This window comes from Erinaceus europaeus, chromosome 2 (genome assembly GCF_950295315.1).
Source record: "Erinaceus europaeus chromosome 2, mEriEur2.1, whole genome shotgun sequence".
Lineage (NCBI taxonomy): Eukaryota > Metazoa > Chordata > Mammalia > Eulipotyphla > Erinaceidae > Erinaceus > Erinaceus europaeus.
Window position 1 is genome coordinate 21,702,781 of NC_080163.1, and position 13,714 is coordinate 21,716,494.

General features: G+C 35.4%; 1 protein-coding gene across 1 annotated transcript in view; it reads left to right on the top strand.

Moving 5' to 3' along the window:
* Nucleotides 1-13,714, top strand: part of DMXL1 (Dmx like 1) — a 142,879-nt gene that overhangs the window by 88,271 nt on the left and 40,894 nt on the right. The window contains 2 exon segments of the mRNA XM_060171294.1: nt 8,934-9,112; nt 11,022-11,155. Coding sequence (XP_060027277.1) covers nt 8,934-9,112; nt 11,022-11,155 — 313 coding nt within the window.

Sequence of the window (13,714 nt, forward strand, 5' to 3'; positions counted from 1 at the left end):
ATTTTTTTACACAGATGAAAAATAGAAAGCACTAACTTATTATGGAAGTTGCCTTGGAATGTGTTCTTTATTCTTTTACTACACTAAACCGTACATAATCAATATTTAGCTAAAGAAAAGCTTTCTTTCAAAAATCCAAGAGGAAATAAAGTGTTTTGGTTCCAAATCTAATCTGTTTTAAAAAGGAAGAAGTAGAAAAATAGAATGAAATGGGAAGGCTTGAAGACGGTGGCTGATAAAGACAGGAATAGTAATTAGAAACAGTCCTGTGAAGTAGATCAACTGACAATAAGAAAGAGAATCTGAGAATAGAAAGTCATCCATGATAAGGAACAGGAGTGGTAGGAGAAAGAGGCCTGTCAGCCTAAGGCAAAGTCATAAAATTTCAGTCTTTGAAAATATGATCCAAATAGTGGAGCCTGGCAGCTTGATAACCTTTAGGTTGTAGGTAAACAACCATGCACGTTTGAATTGCTGCTGATCAAATCACAATTATTTACATTGGACTTAATATTCAATATATGTAGTTGTCTAGGAGAAAAAGGTATTTTCATTTACAAGATTAGACACAGGATCAGTGAAATAGTTCACTTGGATGAACTAAAGTTTGCTGCTTTGTCATGTGTGTGGCCCAGGTTTGAATCTGTCCCTCACCACACTGGAGGAAGCTTCATTGTCTCCTTCTTCTTCTCCTTCTTTAATTCTTTCTGCCTCAATTAAGAAAAAAGAAAAATTTGTCTTGAATATATATGTGTGTGTGTGTGTGTGTGTGTGTGTGTGTATGTTTAAATTTATCCAGACCAACTGATAAATGTAGGTAGGGTACCTTCTTTACCTGACAGCCTAATCGGTGCCAAATTATTATGTATCAAAAATGAAGTATGTACTTCAGATCCCTAAAATCTGTCTTCTAATAAGGGCATTCATATAGTTAGTATTATGAGGGGAACTGGAACTTATCATTTGTTTTCCTTGTTCTGGTATAAAGTCTGATTTTAAATTTCTTTGTAATAATGGCCACTTGAACTGAATTTATCTATATATGCTTATTATACATTTAGTACACTAATGCTGTTAGCAGTGTGAAATTTAAATTGACTATAATTTAATCTTTAAATCTAAACTTGAGCTTTGTAATAAAATAAAAAGGATGGATGATATTTATTAATTTATTTTGACATGTCAGTATAATTAACATAAATATAAGCAAAAAAACAGTATTTTGTTTTTAAATGTATGTGTGCTACATCATATGTTAATGAAGATTTTATTTATTAATGATATGAGAAAAAGAACTATAGCACACAGCATCATTTTTGGAATTTTATACCTGCTAAGAGGAGCACTTTCTACCACTGTGACAACTCCAAAGCTGTGAGAATTTAGTTTTTGTAGGACTGGGTGATGACACACTCAGTTGAATGTACACATTACCATGGGCGAGGATTAAGGTTCAAGCCCCCCTCACCCGCATTTGCTAGGGGAAGCTTCACCAGCACTGATGCAGTGTTGCAGAAGTCTCTCTTTTTCCCTCCCTCTCAGCTTTTGTCTCTTATCAAAAAAAAAAAAAAAAAAGGTGAGCTGGAGCAGTAGATTCATCAACAGGCACCATTCCCCTGTGATAAGCCTGGTACAATAAGAAACTACTTTTGGTAAATGAAGCTGCCATGTGGGTGTATGTTTATGAAGTTCTAACTTATTTTGTGACGATTAGAGTATGTGTGTATGTATAGCTGCAGTTCACATACACAACTTCAACAGTGAAAGATAATGCTGTGGCAGAGCTTCCTGTGCGAGGCCAGGGCTTGAGCCCGGGACTCATGCGTGGCAAAACATGTACCCTAACTGGTGAACTATCTCTCTGTCTCTGTTATGGTTAGTTTTTAAAGTAGTCATTCAAGTAAATAGTAGCAATTTTCAAACAAATTACTTTCTTCCTAAAAACAGTTAGAAATCCATACTTTGTTTTTTATTGCATTTTGTATTTGCTATTATAAGGAATTTTTCTCTGTGAATTTTGTTTTTATCCTGATGAAGTTATTGTAAATGACTTGACTCGTCTCCAAGTTAAGGGAAATAAAATAAAAATGAGTTTTGTGGTAACCATGTGTTTTTTTTTTTATTTATTGACTGTGCTAGTGATGTTGTAGGTATGTGAAAACATGCTTTTGGCATCTGATTATGCTAAATTTGATCAGAAAATACACATTTTGCTTCTTTCCCATAAAATTCCTTATAGAAAAATGATTATTTAGTATTATCACTTCCATTGTGTTGTCCCTGTAGCAAAATAGCAAGATTTCTTAACCAGAAAATGTAAGACCAGGCTTAGTACTTAAAATATAAAACAAAATTGCCTTGTTAGCATAAGTTAAATTTAAAGTCTAAATACTTTCAATTGGCTTCTAATTAACAATCTAACTACTTCTACTGGAAAAGAGTAGTCATTTTTGTTTGAGTACTTGGACAGTTTGTTCATTTATTCATTTCCTTACCCCCAGGTTATATAATATAACTATATTCAAAGTTTAAAAAGAGTTATCTCTATTCATTTCATAACTTCTAGATACAGCAGATTTTTTTTTTAAGTTTTTATTTAAGAAAGGATTAATGAACAAAAACATAAGGTAGGAGGGGTACAACTCCACACAATTCCCACCACCCAATCTCCATAACCCACCCCCACCCCTGATAGCTTTCCCATTCTCTATCCCTCTGGGAACATGGACCAAGGGTCATTGAGGGTTGCAGAAGGTAGAAGGTCTGGCTTCTGTAATTGCTTCCCCGCTGAACATGGGCGTTGACTGGACGGTCCATACTTCCAATCGATACAGCAGATTTTTAACATAGCAAGAGTAGAGAAAGCATAACAGATAAAAGAAGTTACACAGCTATAAATTATTTCTGATAAGTTTCCTACTTTTCTCTGCTAAAGCATGATGAAAAGGAAAAAATGAACTTTAATAGAAATGAAACCTCTTCAGCTTCATCTTAACGTCCTTTTCTAGTGTTCCTTGGAGTCCTAAGTGCTGCACCAAAATAGCTTTATTCTCTCAGTTCTGACTTTATGTTATATAAAAAAAAAACATAGCATATACAGTATTAATGATTTGTGCACAGTAGTGTTACATGTATGAATGTGTTGTAAAACAAAGTTGCAACTTTTTTAAAAAACTATTTATAAACTCAAAACTCCAAACTCAGTACATAAGATTCTCCCTTTGCCCAAGTTCCTCTCCCTGGTAGTCACCATTCTCTTTCAGTTTTCATGAATTTGACTACTTTATTAATATTTATTTATTTTGCCACCAGAGTTATCAGTGGGTCTCAGTACCTGCATGATGATGATTCCACCTCTCCCATTGGCCTTTTCTTTTTTCCTAATAGAGACAGAAACATAGAAGGAGAGAAAGAGACCCCTGCATTACTGTGGCACTACTCCACCACTTGTAGCTTCCGCTCTGGCGTAAATATTACTTGCAGAGTCTGGAGGCTTGAACCCTGGTCCTTAGGCATGGTAATGTGTGTTCTTAGCAGGTGCACCACTGCCCACTCTGTTAACTTGACTACTGTAGATAGGAGAATCATGCTACAGTATTTATTGTTTTTTGTTACTGGCTTATCTCACTTAATATCCTCAAGAACAAGGATGGACAATCTGTCATGGCTGTTATAATTGTAGTATAAATACTGAAAAGTAAAATTCATTCTTACTACTGAATTTCATGTATTTATGCTCTGCTGTTTTTTACATAAGCTTAGTTGAACTCGTAGAGACAAAGTCATATTGTGACTATAATAAAAAGTAGCAGTTATCACCACTTTTTTAAATTGTGTAATCCTGTTCACAACACTTGTTCAAGCAAGTCCTCAGTATATGTATACTCATAAGGAAATGTGGTATTGTTGACCATAATATTAAAACGTTGACAAATTTATTTTCTCCCATACACACACCAGTTCATTTCCCTTTTCTCTCCCTGACCTGATTTCTTCCTTCCCCTTGTGCCTTTTCATTTTCCCTGTGTTCTTTTCCACCTCTCTACTCCTCAGTTCCCTCTCCTCTCACTCACCCTTTTCCTCCTATTTCATCTGCTCCCTTTTACTTATTAAGAGTAAATCTAGGGGCCAGGCGGTGGCACACCTGGTTAAGCACACACATTACAGTGTGTAAGTATCCGGGTTCAAGCCCCTGGTCCCCACCTGCAGGGGGAAAGCTTCACGAGTGGTGAAACAGGGCTGCAGGTGTCTCTCTGTCTCTCTTCCCCACTATATCACCCTCCTCTCACAATTTCTCTCTGTCTCTGTTCAAAATAAAGATTTTTTTAAAAAAAATAAATCTAAGTAGAAGTTATAGTGTTTTCTTTCCATATTCTCATGAATTGTTTTGAATACCAGTTACCTTGGAGAAATTTTATTGCTCAGTGGTTTTTAGACAGGTCATTTCTCTAGTAAGATATTTGTTGGATAATTTTTATGAATATATATTAAGCAGATACAAGGTACTGTGAAATAATGGTCTTAGGGAGTTCTTAAGAGCCTACTTTATAAAATATGGCTTGTACCACCTGTCACCTTTTTTTTTCCTATCTTTAATATTATTTGAAGAATAGGGGGGATGGGTGGTAGTGCACCTGCTTGAGTATACATGTTATAATGCACAAGGACTCAGGTTTAAGCCCCCAGGCCCCACCAGCAGGTGAAAAACTTCACAAGTGGTGAAGCAGGGCTTTCTTTGTCTTTCTCCATCTTCATCACCCTTCCCTTTTGATTTCTGACTGTCTCTGCCCAATAAATAAAGATAAAAAAATTTAAACAACAGAAGCACTTGAGATATATACTGCTCCTTAAACTTCTGTGCTGTTTTTTCCCTCTTTTTTTTTTAATCCTTGAAGAACATTTGTAAAATCACATTTTACATATAAGTCTGAGAATTTATTTTATACTTAATTTTCACATATGTTTGTACTGCTCAGTTTTTTCTGGAAGTCTTTGCTAAAGGATGGAATTACACTGAAGGGTCTTATAGCAAGCAAGGATGAGACTTGAAACCTATCTTATACTTACTTGATTTTTATCTTCTCCATATTTATTTTACTTTCTCTTTAAAGCCATATTTACCCGGGAGTCAGGTGGTAGCACAGTGGTTAAGTGCAGGTGGCACTAAACCTCAAGGACTGGCATAAGGATCCCAGTTCAAGCACCCGGCTCCCCACCTACAGGGGAGTCGCTTCACAGGTGGTGAATCAGATCTGCAGGTGTCTATCTTTCTTTCCCCCTCTCTGTCTTACCCCCTCTTTTCATTTCTCTCTGTCCTATCCAACAACAACATCAATAACAACAACAATAATAACTACAACAATAAAAAACAAGGGCAACAAAAGGGAATAAATGAAAAAACCTTAAATAAAATAAAACCATATTTACCATCTTGATTAATACCAGAAGTTACAGGGTGAAACTGAGACTAGCTATGGTCTGAAACATTGGAGCTAAAGACTATAAGGGGGGTGGGGGGTGGGGAAAAGTTAGTGGTGAGGAGAATCCAGCACAAGAAGGTGAAGAATGGTGGTGGGAATGGTGCATGGACACCTAACACAGGGAGATAAAAAACTGTACTTAGAACAACATTGCTTTATAAACCATTGTTTTTTCCTAATAAAGTGATTTGGATGAAAAGGGAAGTTATTTACCATCTTTCCTGCCTCTAAATTTTGGTGTTAAAATTAAAGGTTCAAAACAGTGTACCTCCTGAAACTTATATGTGTTATGTGTGTGCGTATGTATGTATGTATTTTCCCTTTTTTGCCCTTGTTTTTTATTGTTGTTGTAGTTGTTATTGATGTCATCGTTGTTAGATAGAACAGAGAGAAATGGAGAGAGGAGGGGAAGACAGAGAGGGGGAGAGTAAGTGAGACACCTGCAGACCTGCTTCACAGCCTGTGAAGTGACTCCCCTGCAGATGGGGAGCTGGGGCCTGGAACTGGGATCCTTACGCTGGTCCTTGTGCTTTGCACTTTACACCGTGTACGCTTAACTCGCTGCACTACCGCCGACTCCCCTGCTGAAACTTACATTTTAAATTTAAGTAAAACTTTGTTTAGTAACCTCTGATCTTTTAAATGTTCCCTAGTACTGATTTTTTTTTTTCTTATGTTACTATTAAAGTAGCCATTTCCCCCCTTGATAATGAATAATACAGTTGGGTTGTATGTAGGGAGTGATACTTGCTTGGTAGCATAACATTGCAAGTATTCCATCATTCAGTACTGTAGACATGTTTTTCACTCCCTGTTGTCCCTGTCCATCAAAAGTATCTTTGATGCTAATTGTATGTATTGAATTGAGCCTGTGTATTTCATTTAATTTTTAGAGAGTTTGCACACGAGAGATAGAAACAGATAGCAGTGCAACTTTGTTCTTATGCTGGGCTAGAACTCAGGGCCATGTACATACAAAGCATATGCTCTAAGACCTCCCTGGCCAAGAGTGTACAGTTGATGAATATCTTCCTGCCCCAAAGCAGTTAGTTTCTTGGGTTTTTATGTCAGGTTTCTGGGTTCACAGGCTGTACTTTCAAATATGTTCTTTCTTTACAAATCCTCATGTTTTATATTAAAACACAGCTTTTTCATGAAATTACAATTTTGGCAAAATGAGTAAATTCAGCACTGGTCTTAAGTTTCCTTTTCCAGAGACCACTTTAACATTATATTCATAAACCTCTTAATAGTCTAAATAAAATGAAAATGTTCAAGTGGTAAATTTATCTCACACTTAAGCGTCAGTCTTTAAAAGTAAAATGCACTTTAATATCTGATTGTTTTACTTGATAAGCACTTGGTAAACACCACTGTTTAGGGTTTAGAATTTATGTAGGTGTATGTAGCAGATATGTTAGCAACATGATTATCAGTTATTGAGAAAAGCACAGGGAAAATGGACATATTATGAGACATTTCCTTTTTAAATCATTTGAAAGGTATAATAGTCACACCACCTCTTAGCAGTCTCTTAGAATACTAGTATTATGTAACTTGATTTTTTTTTTTTATAACTAAATTACAGTGTTAAACTCAGTTTGGCTGCAGCTTGATAGAATGCATGAGCATGCATGTTTATGCAAGCTGAGTTGCTTTAAGTGATAAAACACTATTGGATTACAGTTAAAATGTTTGTATCCCTGTGAATGGTAAGTGAATTCTCATTGGAACCATTAAAGTCTGCTATTGGTATGCCGTAATGTGGAGCTGTTTTGTCTACTAAACCATATCTGTCCAGTAAACCCTTTACCCTATAATGGTGATGTACATTTTGTGATTTAATATTGAATAAAGATTTACAAAGCCTGTTTTTCTACAGTAATATCCTTAGTCCTCAAAGGTAGAATATTGGGAGAGTACCGACTCACTGTTCAATATTTAGAAGTTATGGGCTGGTGAAATAGCTCATTTGCTTAGTGCATTGCTCTACCATATGCAGAAGCCAGGTTTGAACCCAGCTCCCACATCATTGATGGAAGCTTTGTTCTTTTTTTACTCTCTTTCAGCCTCTCTGCCTTCTCTGTCTCTATCTAAAAAAAAATAACAATTTTAGGGGGTTAGGCGGTCACGCAGTGGGTTAAGCGCACATGACACAAAGCACAAGGACCAGCGCAAGGATCCCAGTTCAAGGCCCCAGCTCCCCTCCTACAGGGGGGTCGCTTCACAAGCCATGAAGAAGGTCTGCAGGTGTCTCTCTTTCTCCCTCTCTGTCTTCCCCTCCCCTCTCGATTTCTCTCTGTCCTATCCGACAACAATGACGTCAATAGCAACAACAATAATAACCACAATAGTGATAAAACAACAAGGGCAACAAAAGGGAAAAATAGCCTCCAAGAGCAGTGGACTTGTGAAGGCACCGAGCCCCAGCAATAACCCTAGAAGCAAAAAAAAAAAAAAAAAGGAAAGAAAGAAAGAACAATTTTAGTGATTAAACTAAAAAACACTATATTTTCTTTCCTTTGTGATTCTATTGACACGTAAATTCTATTTTCACACCTTTCTAAAAGTCTATCAGTTTTGTAGTTACACTGTCTGAATTTTTATATTTTTAGTGAGTATATAGTTTCTATATAGATAAAATGGCAAATTTTTACTATGAATTTCATCTGTTGTTTCCTGTTGGTATGCTTTTAAAAACCCCTTCTGTTTCATTTGGTTTAATCCCCTCTGCTTAACACACTATTCTATTTATATAACACTGTATTCTATTTACATAACCTCTGTTAACAAGCACCACCTTCCCTCCAGGGCATTGGTGGTTTAGTGGTAGAATTCTTATCTGCTCCGCCCCCTCTCCTTGTCACGCTCTGATTTTCACCAGTCACTTTTCTCTCCACCCTCTTTTATGTCACATCCTGTTTCCACCCTACTTGGCAAGTTTATATAAAGACAGCATTGTGAGTTTTAGGGTACTTTAGTTTAGTTTAGCTTAGCTCAGCTTAGATTGTGCTGCGTCCTGCATGAATAAAGAGATACTGCCTACAGCTCAACCATGAGTCCCTGGTCGTCTGTTACCCACCTGTGAAGCCAGCCCGTCGAAAACAACAGTTTCTTGTAATTCACATTGGCATACTATAATTTCTTGCATGATAAAAACAAAACAAAGAATATAGGAAACTTCCTGTCAGTGACATAGCTAAATTACTCTTTTATAGGCAGATTCTACATCTTACTATCTAGCACAATGAGTCAGCATTCATAGATTGAGAGAGTAGTTGAGATTAAAGCAGTTCTTGCTCTCCAGATTTTTGCCCTGTTTCTTTACCTATTTTCTTAGCATCATGTGAATAATACCTATTTTGTGCATGTGCTCAATTAATAGATAACCTTGTATTTTAATTAAAGACAGGTGAAATGAAGATTTTACTTATTTTATTTTGTTCCTTCTAGTTTCTTCACTGGTAGAAGAAGGAGAGAAACAGAACAAACGTTTTAGAACATCCAAAATGTCTTGCAGAGAATCCACTCCACAGACTTCTTCCTCATCAACAGTAAACCAGGAGTCATTGAATGTCAAAGAGAAGTTCATCCCACCTGAGCTCAGTATCTGGGATTATTTCATTGCCAAGGTAATGAAAGCTCTGTCCAGGTCAATATTTCTGTAGTGAAATGAGAATAAAATGTTAAAGCCAGTGTGGTTGCTGTTGCTTGTATTTTCTCACTCTGGCTTAGAATGTTTTCACTTTATCATGCTATTTTACCAGAAATATACCCTAAAATATTTTGGTCACATTTTCAACAAACTTTAGAGCAGTTCTTTGCTAAGTGAGAATCTGCATTTTAAGCAAAACTGAATTCTTAATACAATAAATCTTTACAATGTAATCGTAATGTGATACTGTGATAATGTGATGCTGGCTGCCAGAAGTCAAATGCCACAGACACATTTGACAAGTATCCCTAATTGTTACAGAACATTTGTTATTTTTCTGTTTACTGTAAATATTGTTCTGTTTTCAGCTTGCAGTGGCCATTATTACATTCTGTGTGCAAAGATGTGACTTTTATTTTTCTGGTATCTATTCTGCATAGAAAACACAAGACTTTTATGGCAGTCCAAGATTATATTCTTTACTGCAACCTAAAAGTCTTTACCTAATTTGCCATCTGCTCCTTTCTTTGACTTTTCCCCTGTGTGGGGGAGATAGCATAATGATGATGCAGAGAGACTATCATGCCTGAGACTCCAAACGTCCTAGGTTCAGTCCTTAATCCCACCACAAACCAGAGCTGAGTATTGCTCTGGTAAATGAAAATTTAAAAAATAATTTCTCCCAACCCTTAGCCTCTGGCATAGGTAAATTTTAATCAAGCTTTTTTTTTTTTTTTTTTTTTTGGTCCATATCATCTTTTCCCTATTTAAACCTTTCTCCATTCTGCTTCCCAAATTAAAACAGTTGTATTCTCTTTTGTTGTAATGACTTGCTCCTTTGATTCAGGTCTCATTTAAATATGGTAATACTTTTAGGACCTGTAAAATAGGTCACCTAGGTAGTCTGCCTGCTCACTATGTGTTTGAGTCTGACCTCTCACAATACTGGCATAAACTTCAGTGCTGTGATATCTTGGTATCTCTATCCCTTCCTCACTCACTCAGTAACTGTCTTTATACCTGAGCAAGTTGGCCTGGAGCAGTGATAGTCCATTGATGACAAAAACAAACAAAAACAAAAAGCATATTAAATAAATAAACATTTTCTTTCTCCCTTCTCTTCTTCTCCTTCTCCTTCTTTTGTTTTTGCCTCCAGTGTTATTGCTGGGGCACTATGCTACACTACAGACCCACTGCTCCTGGTGACCATTTTTTTCTTTTTTTAAAGTTTTTTCTTTCCATTTTATTTTATAAGATAGAGATAAATTGAATGGGGAAGGAGAGATAGAGAGGGAGAGAGAAAGATAGATACAACAAACCTGCTTTATCACTTGTGAAGCATCTGCACTGCAAGTGGGGAGCAGGGGCTCAAACCCAGGTCCTTGTGTGGTTCTTTACACTTAGTACTGTATGCTAAGTACTATATGCACTTAACCCAGTGCACCACTGCCCAGCCCCCAATAAACACTACTTTTCAAAGAGACCTTTTGTTGATCATTTCACCTTCAGGTCTCATTAATGTTCACAATCTCAATGTGTGTTCCTTTTTCAAATACTTTTTAAATTTTCTTTTTATTTATTGTTTGATAGAGATGTCTATTTTTTTTCCATATCCCACAACTGAAACTAATTTATATAGTATTTCTTTTTGCCTTTTCTATTCCCACTAACTTGTAAACTCTAGGAAGATATTACTTCATATATCATAAGATTGTTTACATCAAGTATTTTTGTACTTAGTAGTAATTTTTTGCTGAATCAATGAATAACTGATGCTAGGGACTCGGAAAGAAATAATAATGGTAATAAAGAACCAACGAAACACTAGTATAATTGAATGTATCCAGTTAAATTGATGATAAACTATGTAATGTATTTACTTTCAGCCTTTCCTACCTCCTTCCCAAAGTAGAGCAGACTATGATTCAGAAGAGAGTCTTGACAGTGATGATGATGATGATGATGATGTCTTAGCTTCAGATTTTCATCTCCAGGAACATTCTAATTCCAATTCATATAGGTATGGAATATTTAATTTTCAGATCCTTTTAAGAATTCTATTATGACTAACATAATATTTAAAAAAATAACACATGTGAAGTTAACAGCATGAATTGTAACATGTGTAACTCAGTTTTCTTTAGTTGAATTTGTTAAATTCTCTTCCTTAACAATAATTCTAAGATTATTTAGTAATGATTTAGAAGGGGTGATACATAATTTATATTGATATTCACAACTATTATTGTCAGATTATTTCTTGTTCTTTACTGCCTGAGATAAACTCTGCTGTTTAATCTAGAACTAGTTTTTTTTTTTTCATTAGAGCACTAATAATTTTGAGAACTAGAGGTTTTTTTTTCTTACTAGAGTACTAATAATTTTCAATATCATATACTACTACCTTAAAAATTACCTACTATGACCTTGAAGGTCAAACAGGAGAGTACCAGACCTGCTTACAGGAGGCCCAGGTTCCATCTGTACATGCCAGACTAATGCTTTGGTACTGAGTCTCTTGCTCTTTCCCTCTCTCATTAATAGATTAATATTTAAAGAAATAACGTCCATAAAAATCACTCACTTCTACCTCTTAATTTTCATTTTGTGTATTAGAAATAATATATTGTCAAGAAAGAAGAGAACTCAGTTGGAAAATAAATTAATAGACATTTTGCAAGGGAGCTATACAGATGGTCAGTACGCATATTAAGACTATCACTAGTTAGGGAAATGAAAATTTGGTTTTTAATTAATTTTTTATTAATGATTTACAAGATTATAAGATATGGGTATAATTATATTTGCTTCCCCCTTCAAAATTCTGTGCCCCCTCTCCCACTTTACCTCAGTGATAACCACCATAGTTATCCCAAGGTCTTAGATATGGATAAACTTTTTTTTTTTAATCTAAGTTCATGTGCTTCAATTCTTTATATTCCATATAGTATGAATGAAACTATCCAGTAGTTGTCCTTTACCTCCTTCCTTACTTCAGTAAGCATAATAATCTCTAGTTCCATCTATTTTGTCCCAAAGATACGATTATAGTATTTTTTAATTAATGTGTGCATTACATCCATTGAGTACATATTATCTTTATCCAGTCATCTGCCAATGGGTATGTGTGTATATATATCCCATTACTCTCAATTTCTCTGTCTCCATCCAATATATAAATATTTGTTAAAAAGCTAATAGACAGATGAGTGTTATCACTTGTGAGGGAAATACATTTCTAAATAACAATAAGACATCACATGACACCTTGTTAGAGTGACCTATAAATATATTTTTTAAAAATGCCACAAGCAAGTGTTTTTAGTTTGATGAGAGAAAAAGAATACTATTGCAGGGGATGTAAATTAAATCAACCTCTGTGGAGAAAAGTAAAGAACTTTCTCAGAAAACTGAAAATAATAGTACCAGAAGACCCAACAATTTCGCTCCTAGGTATCAGTCTGAAAAACAGTTACCCAAAAAGATATACATACCTATGTTCATTCCAGCCCTGTTTGCAATAGCCAAATAGGATATGAAATCAACCCAGATACCTAACAACAGATGAGTGGATTAAGCATATATATGAATATTATTGTACCTTTAAATAATGAAGATTCTGATACATGCAGCAGTGAATAAATTATAAAGTCATGCTAAGTGAAATAAGCCTATCACAAAAAAGAGAGACAAATACTACATTATTCAGCTTCTGTGAAATACCTAAGATTAGTAAGATTTAGAGTCAGAAAGCAGAATGGTGGTTTTCAGAGGCTAGGAAAAGTGAGAAATGGAGAAGTATTGATAAATTTGTGAGTGTAGAGTTTCACTTTTGAAAATAGACTTTTGGAAATGAATGGTTGTGATGGCTTCTCAACAATGTGACTAGGCTTAGTAGCAATAAACTATAGTTAAAATAGTTAAGGTAAGGTTGTGTGGTAGCACACCTGGTTGAGTGCACATATTACCATGCCCGGGGACCTAGGTTCACACCTTCAGTGCTTCAGGTATCTTTCTTTCTCCCTCTTTATCTTCCCCTCTTTTCTCAATTCCTGTGTCCTATCAATTAAAAATAATTAAGCTGATAAACTTTATCTCATGTAACTAACCACAATTTACAATAACAACAGAAATAATACTGTAAGTTATATTTTACTTGAAAGCTAAGAGAATCTGAATTTTTTTCTTACCAAAAAAAAAAAAAAAAAGGGCAGGGGTAGATAGCATAATGGTTATGCAAAGAGACTCTCATGCCTGATGCTCCAAAGTCCCAGGTTCAATCCCCTGCTGTCTAACAATGTCATCAATAACAACAATAATGAAAAACAACAAGGGCAACAAAAGGAAAAATAAGTAAATAAACATTAAAAATTGTTTTTTAATTAGAAGTCTTATATTTCTGTCTTTCATCCAGTTCTTCTCCAAAATTTTCAGATAGCCATTTTCATTTATTTTGTGATTTTATCCTTCTATTCACAAAAATAGACAAGCACATTGGTTTTTTTTTTTTTTTTTCCTCCAGGGTTATGCTGGGCTGGGTGCCTGCACCATTAATCCACCACTCCTGGAGGCCATTTTT